Source organism: Eumetopias jubatus, unplaced genomic scaffold (assembly GCF_037043125.1).
Source record: "Eumetopias jubatus isolate StellerSeaLion01/CBP00866 unplaced genomic scaffold, mEumJub1_p1.0 scaffold_8, whole genome shotgun sequence".
NCBI classification, from domain to species: Eukaryota; Metazoa; Chordata; class Mammalia; order Carnivora; family Otariidae; genus Eumetopias; species Eumetopias jubatus.
Window position 1 is genome coordinate 126,845,399 of NW_028274814.1, and position 17,552 is coordinate 126,862,950.

General features: G+C 37.7%; 1 protein-coding gene across 3 annotated transcripts in view; it reads left to right on the plus strand.

Moving 5' to 3' along the window:
• The window catches only part of RIC8B (RIC8 guanine nucleotide exchange factor B), a 102,224-nt gene that overhangs the window by 72,050 nt on the left and 12,622 nt on the right, over positions 1-17,552 (plus strand). For 2 of the 3 annotated variants that reach the window (XM_028088616.2, XM_028088617.2), the window contains exons 8-9: positions 6,857-7,001; positions 14,399-14,518. In XM_028088616.2, coding sequence (XP_027944417.1) covers positions 6,857-7,001; positions 14,399-14,518 — 265 coding nt within the window. The remainder of the gene's footprint in view (positions 1-6,856; positions 7,002-14,398; positions 14,519-17,552) is intronic. The other variant, XM_028088618.2, reaches the window with a different exon arrangement.

The following is a 17,552-nucleotide window of genomic DNA, read 5'->3' on the forward strand; positions in this document are numbered from 1 at the left end:
CGTTGCAAATGGCAAGATTTTGTGGCTTTTTTGGTGGCTGCATAATATTCCAGTGTGTGTGTGTGTGTGTGTGTGTGTGTGTGTGTGTGTGTGTGTGTGTGTGTACACACATACACACCACATCTTCTTTATCCATTCCTCTGTTGATGGACATCTAGGCTCTTTCCATAGTTTGGCTATTGTGGACATTGCTGCTATAAACATTGGGGTGCATGTACCCCTTCAGATCCCTACATTTGTATCTTTGGGATAAATACCCAGTAGTGCAATTGCTGGGTCATATGGTAGCTCTGTTTTCAACTGTTTGAGGAACCTCCATACTGTTTTCCAGAGTGGCTGCACCAGCTTGCATTCCCACCAACAGTGTAGGAGGGTTCCCCTTTCTCCGCATCCCCGCCAACATCTGTCCTTTCCTGACTTGTTAATTTTAGCCATTCTGACGGGTGTGAGGTGGTATCTCATTGAGGTTTTGATTTGGATTTCCCTGATGCCGAGCGATGTTGAACACTTTTTCATGTGTCTGTTGGCCATTTGGATGTCTTTGGAAAAATGTCTGTTCATGTCTTCTGCCCAAAATAAGCTGTTTTTTAAAGTAAAGTATAATTATGTATGTATACATAAATCTGAATCACACATCTGTATCTATCAGTCAAAAGGGGTTTATCAAAATATACACTAACATCTTATCCATTGTTACCTCTGAGTAGTAGAATGACTGGTAACTTTTTTTTAGTTCTGTGTATTTTATAATTTTTCTACAATGAGCATGCATTTCTTGTTTACTTTTAAATTTTTTTTAAAGAGGAAAACTAAAGTATTTCTTCTATAATTACATATCTAAATACATAAATTACATGTCTAAATATAATCACCTTACATTTAATGTGTTAGTGATAGCAAATATGGTATATGCATTTATAAATGAATTTGCTCATTGTTTTCCATTTGAAAGGATTAGCTTTGTTCTTAGTCTATTTGAAGTTTTATAGTCCTTTGAGCCCAAAGCCTACCCATATTAGCAAAAGTGTATCATTTTCATTTTATCTTTAACAATTCTATATATACTCATCCACTTTTCCTTCCAATTTGATTTTAAGTTTAGTAGATATATTCTTCTGAAATAAAAATTTACCCATTCAATAAAAAACTTTTGAGCTAGAGCCAGAGAATACAGAGGTATAAAGATAAACAAGGTCTCTGCTCTCCTCTTACTTACTTTCTTATCAAGGGTTACAAACTTACATGCCTACAGGTGCCAGGCTGGTAATAAAAATGGACTGGACATAAGATGATAAATGAAAACTGACACTTAACTCATTGCTGGGAAGGCGGTGGGTTGGGATTAGGGGAACAGGGGGGATGATGCAGGATTAGAGAGAGGACATTGCTGCTACTTAGCTCCAACTGATGGTTGCCATGAAGGAACATATGGCCAATGTTACCAAATCTTGCAGATTTTTCAAGAGAAACCAGGACTCTGAATTTTTACATAAAATCTCCCAGTTTTTAAATACTGTCAACTAATTCTAATTTAAAACCATCTGGCCAAAAAAAAAGTTTGTAGTCTACATTCAACTTGTAAATCATCAGATTTTGGAGTTAGGGTTAGGTTTGGAGGGAAACTATATTAAAATGAGATAAATTTCCAATAATTCATCAGTGTTGAACTTTCTTCTTAAGGACATTCAAAGCTAAGCTTGAAGGTGGAGGTACCATGATCAAGGCTCAAAAGTCACACCACTAAGTGGACACAGCAAGCAGCAATCAAATTGGGTTAGGAACACAGAGACCAAATTAAGAATGAATATGGAGATGGTACGAGATACAAAGGGCAAAATTTCATGGCAGATTTGGCACAGAAAAAGTCATCTAAGTGCCTTAAATACCCGTCTGTGCCAGGCTAAAACTGTATCCCCAATGGACAGTGGCCCACAGGTTACCTTGTGCTGGTGCCTACCAACTTCTGTTGAGCCAAATCTAAACTTGTATTACCTGTTCTGAAAATTGTATACTTTCTCCAGGGGCCTAAAACAGAGGCCTTACATCGTCTAATAAAAGAAAATAACTTATAATACAACTCTCCCCCTGTTAACACATTCATTCATTCCTAGCATATGCTAGGCACTGTGGTTGAGGCTGAATCACACAGAAATAAGGCTGGAACACACTCAGCACGCAGCCCCACAACTGCGAGCTTGCTTTCATCTCCTTTATTTCAGTCTCCGAGGAAGAAGTGTCTGTTTAGCTTGAAGCTAAAGTCTCCTTCCCTGCTGCTCTTTTCTCTTCATCTTCTCAGAAAGTAGTTACCCTCATTCTTTTGGTTTTTAACTGTCCCTTTGTGTTTTCCGCAACCTATATACATCTCCATGTCACTGTCCTTCATATCTTAGCATCTTGAAAGATTCATCTGGTTTTCCTCTTAGTATCCTTACTACCCACTCAGGCTTCAACTTGCTCCAAGTTAGGCTTTCCACTGCCATTCCCTACCTCCCAGATCCCACTGGAAGTGCTCTCCATAAGCTCACAAGGTAACTGATGTTCAAAAGCAATGGATATTTTTTGGCCTTTATCTTACTATTGACCACTCTCTGTCTCTGTGCTACCGTACACTGCTGGATTTCCTCGGACCTTTCTTTTCAGTCTTACTTGACAACTGTCCTTGCCCACACTTAACTGCCAATGTTCCCTAGAGTTCTCATCTGACCCTTGTTCTCACTTTACATTGCTTCCTGAGTGATCTCATCCTCTCCCTTGGCTTCTGCTTCAGCCTATTTGCTGGAGATTCCAAAATCTGTGTTTCTCTTAATAAAATCTTAAAATAATCATAGCCCTCTGTTTCTGGTCAGGTTTTCTTCAGTCTGTCTTTCACATGGCTAACAGAGGGAGTCTTCTAAAATACAGTCTTGTCATTACCATCTTGTAAGGCTTTCAGTGACTCCCTGACACCTGGTAAAATCCAAATTTTATTAGATACCTTCATGGCCTGCCTCTATATTCTAAATTCAATTTACTATTATATACTTTCTGCTTAGTCATGCTAATTTTTTTTATTCTTGCCGGATTATACTGTACCATTTCTTGGCATTATCTCCACAACTTGACAGATGCTGTTCCCTTTGCATGGAATATCTTTGTTAGCGTGGTGAGCTTTATTTATCCTTGAAGATCAGCTTAAGTATCTTCTCTGTGAAGACTTGTCTGATCATGGAGGCAGAGTTAATCATTCTCTCTTCCTTGTACCATTTTTACTTAACATCTGTTTTTAGTGCTTTTGCCATTTGCTATGTTCTCACCCTCAGTTAATGTCTAGAATGCAAGTTCAACAAATTGAGTTTCATTACGTCAGATCATGTCTTCTTCATCTTTGGATACCTAGTTTTAACAAAGTACCTTACAAATGGTTATAAAAAATTTCTGCTGTCTGAATGCAGTGTAGTCAATATATGGTCTTGTGGATCTCTCCATATAAAGGAATGATCAGTACACTGTAAGAGAGGAATGTGCCGAGTGTTGTGGTAGCCTGAAGGAGGGAATGATTGGGTAGTGTGGACACAGTCAGAGAAAGTCTTCGCAGAAAAATGGGAAACAGCCCTGGTATTTATAAGAAAGAGACTAGTTCAAGATGTGAAGAATCTATGATGTGCAGGAATAATAGGAGGTGAGCTTGGAAAAGGCAGCAGAGACCAGAAAATGAAGCATCCTTAGCCTTCATGGCAGATCTTAAAGGTTTTATCCGGGAATGTGATAACACCATATTTTTGCTTTACAAAGATCTATGAGGCAGTTGTATGAAACAAGGAATAGAAGGATGTGAGGCGGGAAATAGGGAGAGTACTAGTTAGAGGAAGCTGCTAGTGTAAAGTTTCTAAAAGTTGCACTATTTGGAAGGAAAAGGATTAAAGCCTTCTCTACATAACAGAGAAAGGGGAATGGTCTCTGGGTAGAATCTGGCTCTGCCATTCTTCCTCCTTGGTAAAGAGCAGAACCCCTTTTTGTTTTCATGATAGAGTAGGATAAAACCCACGTTTGTGTAAGCAGTGGTATTTTTACCAGCAGTGCACATCTAACTGCAGTGTGCTTCTGTGGTTGTTTCCCTCTGTTCATGGTGCCCTCCAGCATCTTGATAAAATAATGGTGAAAGATTTTTTGCAACTTTCTGACTGCTGATTTGTCTCATTTCTGTAGCAGTTTTACGTAACTGCACGGTTGATTACTGGGACAGAAAAATAAATATTTTTATATTGTTTCTTTTTGTTTTTAAGGGCCACCCGGGAAACCTTTCCTTGCCTTAGCAACTCACTTTAACATCCAAATTCAGTCCATTTTCCTTTTATTACCTTCCCAGTACTGACAGAATATTGTACAGTGTATTTGAAAATAGATTAAAAAGTAGCTCAAAACACTCTGCCAAATAATCTCAATCAGAACTTCACAAAGAAAATGTTTCTCACTGTGAAGATTTCGTAGTCCATTTGTCTCCCTACCCCCACCCCCATTTTTTAAGTATTTTATCCTATTAACAGAAGTTCATTTGATTTTAAAACTTTTGGCTATAGCCTTATCTGTTTTGAAGGCAAGATGTGTCTTAAATAGCCTTTGTAACCCAAACTGTCAGAGTTGACACATTTGTTCCCATGAATGGACTTACTGCATTATTTTCATAAAAGTGCCACGTGTTTTTTACTATTAACTAGCTTCCAGGAGGATTGTCTCCTTAAGAAAGCCCATTATTTTATGTTCTGCTTACTTCTTTTTAACCTATTTTGGCCTTTCATAAACTCTGCATTCTTAAACTATTTTAATGTTAAGCCATTGTACGTGGTTCTTTGTATTTTGTCTTTTTTATTGTTATTTTTTAAGTATATTCATATCTCAACTTACACTTTTACAATTTTAGTGAATTTTTTTTACTGGAACTACTAAACCTCTTTGTTAAAAAAAAATAAGCCTTATCAGAAATGCTTACAATGAGAGTATCAGTGCCATGTGGGTTCAGATTTATGATCCTTTGCCTCACTGACTTTGTGTCTGACCATGTCATTAAAGTCATGTCTGACCTCCATGAATATTAAGAATATCTGTATGGACTGGATATTCACTTCCCTAATTATCCTTTAAGAATTCATTAATTTATCTAAACCATTCCAGTCTTGCAGAGGCACTGAGAGCAAGAGGGTGCATATTCACATTTATTCCAAGGGCTTTCAAATTATACCACCATGATCCCTCATTAAATTCTAATATGATTCTATCTAGCATCTACTGAGAATTATTACCAAAGAGACAACAATTACCAATAGGTTTTAAGGTAGAAAATAGTTGAAAGAGAATAAACTTTAACCTACTTATATTATTAATCCATGTTTCCTTTTGCACAGATGTCACCAGTCTGCTATATCCTTTGAAAGTAGGACTTCCTTTTATTTGTCCCTAAAGTACCTATTTTCAATGTCAAGGAAGGTACCCTCTAGTTCAAGTACTTGAAAATTTAATGAACAGTTCTCTCCTGGACTATTCATCCTATCCATGCCTTTGATGATTTCATACTCTGATCATATATATCCCCTTTCCTTACCCTCCTATTTCCCTATCTGCTGCCCCTTTCAGACCCCAAAGTCATTTTAATTGCCCTTCTCTGAATCTTCTCCAGCTTTATTTTGTCTTTTTTGAGGTAAGTGGTCTGAATTACAGTAGTATTTCAGATGTAGGTTTTACTAAAGTGAGTAGGTGTAGGTGAATAAAACAGTGTTAGGTTTCTTTCCTATAGTTGTCTTTAGGATTACATTTTATTGAAAGCCTTAAAGTTTTTATCTTTAGATTGAATATTTTAGTGTTTACCTTGAAACTGTACCTGAAGAAAAGAAAGTGCTCTTAAATAAAGCTAACGATTGTTTAGTACCTTCCTTAAAGGTTCTTATAAATCACACACACAAAGAATTCCTACAGTTCAGGGTTCCCTGCAAAAGTTTTATGTGTCCACTTATCTTAGAGTTATCACCTTGCACTGATGACAAGGTAATACTGACCCGCACCAAATGGTTCATTGGGCTGTTGCTGTTGTTGTTGACTAAGAGAAGCCTAACACACTCAATTTACCTAATTATCACCAGGGGAAAAAGAAAGAGTATTTATTCTGTGCCAGATAGTTTTCTAAGTGCTTTGGATGTATAAACCTGTGAAGTAGATTATTATTTCAATTCTCCAGACTAGAAAAAGTGGGGTACAGCGCTATAAGATAACTTCCCCAAGTCAACCAGCTAGTAAATGGTAGAGCCATTAATCAAATCTAGCCAGTCTAACTCCTGGACCTACCTTCTCAGTGGGTATCATGCACTTATGTACTGTTGCTTACTTCTTTAGAAAAGTAACTTAGCTATCCTTTTTGCAAACATCCTTAAGTTTTGTGATTTCTGGTACTCTTTCCCTGTCATTCCTATAAAGGGTACAAGAAAGATTTTAGGTAATGACTGTGTTGGTAAAATTCCAGTCTGGGTTTCATTAATTCTAGTCTAGTCATCCTTTCTCTAAAACTGAATGAAAAGCTTTGTGACCAGAAACCTAAAACACCACCCTTAGCGATGACCCTGTGGTCACAGAGGCTCCATTCCTGCCACAAAGTATATTCCACACAGCTCTGCTTGAATTTCTGACACCTGAAAAAAGGCTTCTGGTCCTCAGAGCATGTAGGAGAATTGGTAGGTAGTTCAGTATAACCTCTACCACACTTTGAAAACCTCTCAATTTTAAGGTTTACTGCTGTGGTATATATCCCCACACTTCCCTGTACTGGTGAATAGTTGGTAATGACAGTGAGCACCCAAGGATTCCTGTCTAAAAACCTCTTCTGTTTTTGCAGTGGATAGCCTGCTGAAATACACTGGCTATGGGAATGCTGCAGGACTGTTGGCGGCCAGGGGCCTCTTGGCCGGAGGAAGAGGAGATAATTGGTACTCAGAGGACGAGGACACAGACACTGAGGAGTACAAAAATGCAAAACCAAAGTATAGTATCAAGTTTCTTTTCACCTAACTATGTCTGTGCCTTTGATTTGGTTATTTGACTTTCACTTCTTTCGTCTCTCATTTTTCAAGTGTTTCTTTTCTTTTGTGGATTTGGAAGCTTTCCATTTAATAGTGTTTTTAGAGGCAGTTTCATAGCTGGTGGCTTAAAAAGTGACCTCAAGTGATTGAGGAAAGATAATATTGTGAGAAATATTCTGCTGCATGCTCATTATCCTAAGTATTTGGAGAGATGGTATTTTTAGATGTATACCATCATATACTTAAAAAGGATTATTGCCCACTTTTTGCTTTCTTTTCCATAAGGTTGAGATTTTATAAGGTATAACCGAGATCAAGTATTTAAGTTGGTTATTTGATGCTTCAGTCTTTCTCAGAAATCTAAACATAGGTTCCATGAATTCTGATCTTCCCTCTTCCATAAAAGCCATATGAGTCAATAAAATGGTACATTACTAGCAAAAGGAAAGAAGTGTAGCTCCATAGTAAATTCTAATCAAACGCTTGGGTAATAATCTTTTAACAGATACATTATTGCACTGAGTAGGCTAACCAGAGACTCTATCGAGTCTTCCCTGAATCAGTGCTTAGAAATCAAAGACACTAAGTCTTCTCTTATCCCAAAACAGACCACCTCTACTTTCTTCTGTTTCCTCCCCATCCTTTTTTTCCCCTTCTTAAACCCCCATCCCAGGTCAATTTCCTAGTTCCACTTCATAGAAGTTATTTGAGCTCAATTTTCTGGTCTCCGTTACTGAATGTTAAAAGGGTATGCCCTTTCCTTTTGGCATTATCAATGATGTTGACATGCTAGGTTTTCTACTGACAGTTTCTAGAATGTAATGAGGAACATGTGGTAGTTGATAAAGGATAGAAAATCATCTGCAAAATTAGGCTTTTTTTTTAAAAGGGTAGATTGTGCCCTGTTAACATGAAAGTACTAGGTTATCAGAAGGTAAAAGCAAAGATCATTCCCTAATTAGACAAGACTTATATGGCCTGTATTCCTTGGCAAATCAGGCCTGGGTAGGTAGCATTACTTTTAGTATCTCCAGTTCAGCCTCAGCAGGATCTTGGAGAGTCTGTCTTAGAAAAAAAAGACTTTTGGGGAAAAAAGCTAGCAGTGACTCTAAGCAGTACATTCTTAAGACTGCCACCATTTAGATGTTATAAATTGGGGATCTCTATCATGTAATTGAAGCTTAGATAGAGGAATCATACTTTAATCTTTCCCTAATTATAGAAGTCATCATTCTAAATTAGTCTTGCTAGCTTTGATTTTTCTATTCCATAAACTATATTTTCATATCAGTTTAATATTTTATCTCTCTCCATTTGAGAAATTAAAGTATACCACTTGAGGTATACTTTCATATTTTTAAATGAAAGTAGAAATTATATTAGGCATATATTGTGTCCCAAGTTACGTGGACAAGTCAACTAAGATTTAAAAAAAACTCTTAAATACTTATTGGATACTTGATGTCGTTATATCTCAGTGTGTATTGTTGATTTCGTTTGGTAGATGACTTCTACCAGTGGTAATGATCACATATCTTAGGCACCAGAATGCTACTATAACAAGAAATTGCTCAGAGAAAATATAAGAATGCTGGGTCTCTCCTAGTAGAATGGAAAACAGAAATGTGTTAGATTATGAAAGTGAGGTTAGATTTCAGGAGAGCACCTTTTGTTTAAATCAAGGACCATGATGTTTGGTATTGTTATTGTCTTGGCTAGGAAGATTCTGTACTTAGACCTTATTACATCCCTAGTTGGAATCTTCTTCAGCCTTTGGACCTGGCCTATACTGTTCATAGGAATGGAGTGTTAGTGTGGTCAGAATAGTCACCATTGTGAAACCTTGTTGTGTTTCTTAAACGTTGCTCATGATAAGTATAAATATGTGTTTCTCACATAGCATTACATCTTTCCCCTTCAGATAGATTTGCGTCTGTTTTTTTCTTACATCTTCCCTCTTTCAGGTGAAACACTGTAGTGGGATGTTTGTTAATTTAAAATACTTATTCATGGAATGCCTGGCTGGCTCAGTTGGTGGAGCATTCGACTCTTGATCTCAGGGTTGTGAGTTGAAGCCCCACGTTAGGTGTGGAGCCTACTTAAAAAAAAAAAAAAAATGAAATGCTTATTCAAATGGTCCTTGTGGAAGTGGTGGTAAACAAAGTACTTTGCAAGCAAGAGAACCCTTTGTGCTTTGGGGAGTGATCTGTAGCTCTCAAAGAACTTTTTCCCTAAAAATTATGAAAACTTTTTACCAATCTAGTCCAGCTTATAAACTCAGCCTCTGAAAGGATTGCTTTCTTCCCTACCCTCTGATTACTCTTCACCAATCAGTGTTCTCAAGATCACAGTATGCTTTTCTTATGATGCATTTATTCACAACAGTTGCTAGTATTGGCAGAAGCAGAGAAATTACCCTTTATCCAGTTGGCCCTAGTCCCGTTGTCAAAAATGTAAGTGGATTGTGATTGATGCACCAAGGTAACCTATAATCCTTTAGTGGAATCTGAAACCAACAATTGTGTGGAGCTTACATTCAGGCTATGGGAGACTGTTAATTTCACAACAATCTTTTTTGTGTCAAAGTAAGTGTATTTAATGGACTGGAAATGGCTTTCTGCAATTAGCAGAAATATACTCATAGAATCAAGTTACATGCCACACAGGTTTTTGGTGTAAGTCTAGCCATGTTTGTTAAGTTTTCAGATAAACTTTGGTCCTGTATCAGAAAGAAAAATGTCTAAATTCTAACTTTTATACCAGTTTTTTTTGTGCCTCTGAGCATGGAGGCCCCTTGCCTATACAGGTGGTATAGTATAACTAATATGGTTTTGTACATCGTTCCAAACATCAATTGAAAGATGTGTACCTAATGACATTTGGCTCGTTTTAGACCAGTGGCTTTCAGGCTGGGTATATAGGAGCCTAGGGGTCCAAAAGGTATCTTTAAAGGTCTGCTAAACGGAGGGCAGAAGGAGGGGATGGCCAAGGTGGGCAGAACTCTAGGATACCTCCTTATACTCTCAATACCCTACACTAGTTCATAATCACATAGAGAAGCTTAAAATCGTTGTACTAAGACACTCAGGGGTGTTTCCTTCTTGGCTGTCGTTCTCTCAGGAGTAGCTGTGGCAGCAGCTGTATAATTTCTCCAGCATGAGACAAAGAGACTTTCTTTGTCAAGATTTTGTTCTGTTGCTTTAAGTCCCATTGTAATCGTCACCCTTATTGAAGCTATGCCAAAAAATCTGTATTTTTAATATTTCTTGAAGTAAATGAACAAGGATATAGTAAATTTCCACTCTGTTCTTTTTATTGTTTTGTTAGGGGGCAAGTATTCTGGGGAGTTTTTCCTGGAAAGACATTTCTAGCCTTATTTGCATAGAACCTCTCCTTTCCCACCCCACCTCCCCCTGTCCTGGCTCTGGGTTCACAAATAGCTTTTCCTGAAAACACTGATCCTTTCCTAGAGGTTGCAAATTGTCCACCCATAGGCTTGGCGTAGCTCACAGTTAGGTTCTGTTTGACTTACTTGATGTTGCATTCATTGGTTATTTAGTTTTGTGTTTTTATTTTCTGTTTTACATAGTACTTCTTAATTACTTGCCAACATTTAGAATTCAGATATTTCAGATGGAAATTTGGATGTCTAACTTCTTTTGAAGAAGTTCTAATAACACTAAGCCTGCATTTTCACATGGCAGGCAGCTGGCTGATGGAGTTGAGTGGCGGCGGTCCCCGTCATACCAGGCATAAGCTCTTCTGGTTTAACAGCGGATCCTTTTCATTCATCCTACCTGCTTAGCCTCTGTAGAGATTTGCCCTTATTGCTAACCCTTCTTTAACCAGAATGCTTTGAGTAAAATTTAATCCCCACTTTTTAGAGATTGAAGTTAACTTTAATATAGCTCAGGGAAATTTTAATAGCTTTCTTGTTAAGTGACCTGGTACTGTTGATGTTGGCCAAATGTAGCAACAGTTTGAAAAGCAGAAGTCTTGAAATATATTTCAGCTTTTACATATATATTCATATGCCCATACCTTTTTATGTCTTGATCCCTTCATCACCAGGCCCATAACTGTGGTCAGTTCATATAATGACCTTATATAATACAAAATGCTCAATGATACACTAACAAATGAGTTTAAATAATTCTTGTCACCTAACTGAAAGACATATATAATCATAGAATTGGAGTGCTGGAAAGATGGGGTAGGGGAACAGACAGGGTGAGACAAAATCATACCATAAAATTACCCAGTATAATATCTGCCACAGTTAGTGTACCTAAAGCATCTTAAGACTCAGAGTCTTAAAAACTTACCCCAGGGTAAGTTTTGACTTACTTAAACTTAACCCCAGAATTTGTCTTAAACTAACCCCAGAATTTCAGTGTTAAGATCCTGAAACCCAGAAAGTTAAATCTTAGACTGTACTATTTGAGGTTCTATAAAGGTGGCAAGTGATTGTTCAACTGAAAATAATCTACTTTATGAAACCTCACATCATTGTTACAGTGACTTATTTGTTTTCCTCTCTGGGTAGGGAAACCACAGGAGTCTGGTTTGAAGTGGGGAGCAGGAGGGGAGACAATTTCCAAGTCTGCCTCCTGACCCCAAGCACATTGGCATTTTTCTTATGAGTGGCACAGTTCAGAGCCCCAACTTGTGTTTTCTGTGATACTGTGTACATTCTTCTGCATACTGGGGGTGGGGGGTATTGGATGAGTAAAGGATGGTAAATTCTTACTCTGTAAGAATGAATTTCTGCCTACTGCTTTTATGCTCAGTGAGCAAAGGATTTTGTGACTTTTAGTAGCTAATTTCGGAGCAAGTCATTAAATCATTTTGGCAGCAGAGGACTTGAGGTCAGCTTGTGGAAAATGGACATCATTTCTATTAAGCCCTTTAAAGAACCAAAAAAAGAATCAAATGTGCCCTGATTCAGAAATTCATGTCCTGACTTTACCTTGGGGATACCACAGAGCTTACCAGTGTATCCTCCTGACACATTTTCCCCCCCAAGGCAAATGATGGCTTGTGCTAATGTCATTATATTCTAAAACAGTCTGTGGATCTGATTTCTTAAATCACCCCTCCACTGAACTTGAGAAGAGGCGCCTTCTCTCAAGAGACAAATCGAACATGTTTTACATAGTTAATACATCTACCTTCCCTTGTCCTTTATTCTAAGGCCTGATTTCCTTTGTCTGCTTGGGAAGTAGTATGTGCCTATAATAAATACCTTTACTAATTTATTTATAAGACTCGTTTTTCTAATTTAGCAGGTGGCAGAAAATAAACCAATGAAAATGTTCTGTTGTTATAAGCCTAAGCAAATAATAGATAGGTGGTGGAATTACATTTTCAGTGTGGCATCTGGATACATCTTAAAAACGCTGTAGTTCTCTGAAGCCTTGTCTAGGTCCCCTTTGTTCTTGACTTTGGGAACTATGATGACCCCATTTCAGTGTATTTATTAATGACCACTAACTAGAGGCCTTTTTCTCTTCTTTTATGAGCACCTAAAAAACAAAACAACAAAAAGAGGGAATACTAGCACACAATGAGGGTCTGAAGTTGGCACTCTAGCCCTGTGTGGTTCTTAACCTCATTGTGTATCAGAATCACCAGGAAAAAAAATACATAGATTTAGGTGGTCTCAGGTGAGGCCTAAGCCTTTTCTTTAAAGTTTACCAAGTGATTCTAATGTGCAGCCTAAGCTAAGAATGACTGACAAGTCTGTGAGTTTTCAGACCATTTCCCAGAGTTCCTAAAAGTACCTCAGGGGCAAACTTAAGAGGAAGCGAGTAAGTACAGACAAACATAAGGGGCTTTAGGCCTCCACTCTGCTTGGCCACCCCATCCCCTCTTCTCCTTGAGCCGTTCCACTTTGTCTATTTTATATATGGGCTTTCTGTGTAGATTTCATTTGTTTAAAAAAAGGCAGGGGGAGGTGGGTGGGTCAATCCACTGCTTTGAAGGAAAAAAAAGTTTTTTAATCATGGCTGTAGATGTAGGTCTTAAGACTGTTAAAACGGATGTTTTAGATCTGGCTTTTGAGGATGCTGAGCACTGAGTCCTACCACAAAAATCTGAATATCATGTACCCCCTGAGGAATGTAGAAAAAGAAAAGGAAATCTTTTAGTAATAGGTAATAGTACCTAGTGACCTAGCCCTTTTACTACTCAAATGAAAAATCCCTGGTCAGTAAAGAAAGTTAACCTGCCCAAGTCAAAGTCTAAAGCAGGGCTTGCACGCTAGCCTCCAGAGGACCTAATTGATCACAAGGTCTTTGTTTTGGCCCACAGGATTCTACCTCCTGCCACTTTAGACTGGCACTGTCCTCAAGTTTACTCCAGTCCCCAAAACTCCACACTGTTTATAGTTGACCAGTTCACTCATTCGCTTATCCTGCAGGCCTGGCCGCTGAAAGCATTTGTGTTTGTAGACCCTAGAAAGCAATTTATTAGCAATTTGCTGTTTGTTTTTAATGATCAAATGAAATATCCCTGCAAACTGTCCATACTTGGCTGAAACAAAATGCCGTAACCTCTTGTCTACTTTTCCAGAAAGATGTTTAAGTTATAGATATTTAGCAGCCATTGAAGAATTTTCTTTCATCTCCTTTAAAAAAAAAAAAAAAGTATGGCTTTCATCTAAGAGGATAGCTTGTTTGGTATTAGAACTTCATACAAGTTTATGGGACATACACATTTTAAGTACTTTATTATTTCCAGAAAGTCAGATGGTATACCTGTCTCTTCGTAGGCTAGATTTCATTCTTTTTTTTAATCTAGGTCAGATCAAATCTGATTAAAATTGTTCTTCTGCTTTATCTTTTATTATTTGAACACTCACTGCCTTCTGTGGTCTCACTAATGGACTAATTTCCTGAGATGATAAATTGGCATGCTTTCATTTTCAGATTTCAGCCTCTCTGCCATCATTTTTCCAGTTTTTTTGACACATGTGTTTTATGCTGTATCACAAAATGGATTTCTCCTATCTGAAATCATTTGTCCCCTTAAATTAATAAACTATGCATCCAAGGATATTTATCCTAACGGCACCAAATTTCATATTTTTAAAAAGCAGCCATGCCTTTAGAAAAAAGTTGGCAAGTCAGCTATTGTTTTTTTTTTTTTAAGTAAAACTATCACCCATTTCCCAAAGCAAATTAGTACAAGAAGCAAATTTTTTAAAATTCCTATAGTAGTTCTATACTACAAAATTGCTATTACTGCCAATTTTTGGCTATTATACTCTTTCTTATTACAACTTATAACTTGGACCAGAAAGTATAGAAAGAGCATAATTTTAAAACATACAGCATAACTTTTTTTTCTTTTTGTAGCATTAATCTTATCACTGGTCATTTAGAGGAACCAATGCCAAATCCCATAGATGAAATGACAGAAGAACAAAAAGAATATGAAGCCATGAAACTTGTCAACATGCTTGATAAACTTTCCAGGTATTGTATTCCCATCCATTTTCTGCTTGGTTTCTAAAAATGTTCTATTTCTCTGTCTCTCTTACTGAGAGTTATCATGGAACAGCAACTCTGGAAATCCATGTTAATTGGAACAGGGTGGCCCGGGCAGCAGTAGGTCAGATCTCTCTTGGCTACCATGGTTTTTCTACATGTGCCGCTTCTGGATGTGCATTCTTAAACATTTAAACTCTCAAAGCTAGGACAGTAATTACTAGATCACTGTGATATTTAACCAACTAACCTCCCTGTCTTCAAAAAGATGCTATGAGTTAGGTTCAATGATTTTGCTGCTTCTTGTATTTTTTGTTTTAGTCTGTTTTGGTTTTTGTTCCAAATCATTATGCTTTTTTTTCCCCCTCGTTTTTGATGTGCAAGTTGGCAATTCTGTCTTTTTGGGTTGCTGCTGTTACCAAGAATTCTAAAATGTCATGCACCCAACAGGAAAAAGTGAAAAGGAATAGCTCAAATTAAGGGTTTTCTGAAAGCAAGTGCTTGTATTAATTAGGGGTTCTAAAGACAGTCTCCCCTTCCCTTCTTGCTTCACACCGCCTTCCCTTCTGGAAATAGCCAGTCTTGAAAATACTTAAGTCAAATATATACTAATCAGCAACTAGTCATCTTGGAGGGGTTACTAGAAAATATTAATTCCTTTCACACTTGCCTGAATTGCTCTATTTTCTAGTCATACATTGAGTCCCTGTCTCCTTTAAGCCATCTTGAGTGAGTGCTTCTGTGTGTTGGGGCAGCTGCCACTTAAAGGTGTATTTCTTCTGAGCATCTCCTTTTTCACAGCAACTATGTAAAGGCTAGTATACCTCAGTCAGGAGAATCCAGGGAAAGCCAGAAAGCCAACCATTATAGGGAAAGGTGGTACAAAGAAACAAGTAGAGGTTAGGGCACAGCAGGAGGCTGACTGACATGAGGAGTATAACAAGTACAGGGAGACACGGCAGAGTCTGAGCTTTTTTCAAATGATGCTGGTAATGTGGTAGTAGTTATATAGAAATAAACAGCTTCATCATCTAGATCACATCCACAAAGCTAGTATGACTAGAATTTAGTGACTTCCAGCTAGTCCTTTTGAATTTCCATCCTTTCACAAAGAGGTTAGAATCTACAGCTAACTATGCTCACAATCTTCAAATGACCTTTGTTTGCAAATGACATTCTCCATACCTTCATAGAGAACTGACATGTTCCTTTACCGAAGGAATTATAGTCAAAGAGAAAATACTGTAGGCAAACCTACAGGAAGCAGAATTACAAGCTCTGAATGAATATATAAACGTAAGATTTGTGCTTGGCTACTTCTGAAAGGATCTGATGTAGCTAATGAAACAGTGGTGTAAGTATAAAAGTTAGGATGAGAACCAACAGAGTCCATCTAGTAGAAGCTGGAGAGGGAAGTGTTAATAACGACCTATGTGGAGCATATCAGTGTGTTAGGACAGTAAACAAGTTTCATAAATTTCACTCCAGTAATATGAGCCCTTAAAAGAGAACACAGATGCTGTTCAACTGCCTATATCCCTGAATGAGTAAACTCCAAACTAGGGAAGTGGGAGATGGGGGAAAGACTGCCTAAAATACTAACAGTATAACCCAGATACTTGACTTACTGAAAGAGATAAGATCATTTCATAAGGCATCCCTATACAAGGGACAGAAAACAGTGCTAGGTCCTTCTTTTAATCCCAGGGGAATCCACATATTCTAGAAGCTGCCAACAAATAAATACACAAATGTCAAGTTTGAAATATCCAAGCTTCCACTTGATTTAAACTATGCCTCAAAGAAAATGTGTACTCACCCAGAAACACCCAGCAGATGCCCAACTCAATCTGAAGGTGATACTGATTTTTGCATGTATAAAACAGAGCAAATACGTCTTCTGTTGGCTTTGGTGGTACCGATTTTGCCATTAAAATTGAAGCTAAAGGCAACTTTAAAAATAGTCCTAAATCACAGATTTTTTGCATGACGTGTGGTGGGTTTTTTACATTGTCTGCCTTTGTGTGTGTGCTTTCTAACATTTGCTCTCACTAATAATCAATGACAAAACTGTATGGAGATCAGTAGTGGGCATTCCAAAGCAGGAATGCAAAGAATGAAGCCATTCTTTATGCGTCTTACATGTTTGTCTTAAGTTTCTTCTCTCTCTTCACTGTTGATTTTTGGTTTTTGGTTTTTTTGAGGAAGAAGAGATGGCATAGAGCCAGAGTAGACTAAGTTCAGTACAGTTCAGGGAACATTTATTAAGCAGCTACTCTGTGCAAGGCACTGTGCTAGGAAGATGAGGGAGATTCAGAGAATGTGACAGGCTCTGCCTTTGGAAAACTCACATTCTAGTGAAGGAAATGGCTATAATCTGTTCTAAAATACAAGGTAGATGGAAATAATGACAAAATAAGGTCTATGTTAAACTGTAAACACCCAGGAAAAGGAGCAGTTCATTCTGTCTGGATGAATCAGGGATGATTTCACAGGGAAGATAGCATTTGTGCTGATTTCTTGAAGTTTAAAAGGTATTTAATAGATAAGTGGAGAAATGACCATTCATTCCAAGTAGAGGGAAATCTACTGTCAATAAGATAAACCTTTGGTATTCATATACTGCATCTTTCTTCCAAAAAGCTCAGGTTGTTTTATCATTATTTGATTAATATAATCTGTTATCAGATTTCTAATTGGGGGAATCCCAAAGAATTGCCCTAAACATTTCCAAGCTAATGACGTGATACTCCATTTCAACAGTTTACAGAACACTTCCACATACATTCTCTTTCTAGCTTCATACCAAAGTGAGACTAGGAACTTCATTTTCCAGAACTCAAGACCTTTGCTCTGTCCACTGTGCTACTGTGTCTGTCTGTTAGAGTCAGTGTTTGCCAGAACACTTCCTAATCATCCTCTTCAGCATTGTGCTACTGGTTAGTTCCCTCAACTGTCACTCTGAGGATGTTCTTCATCCCACCAAGTCTTTATTGTGCTAAGAGTGTACTGTAGCTTTGTC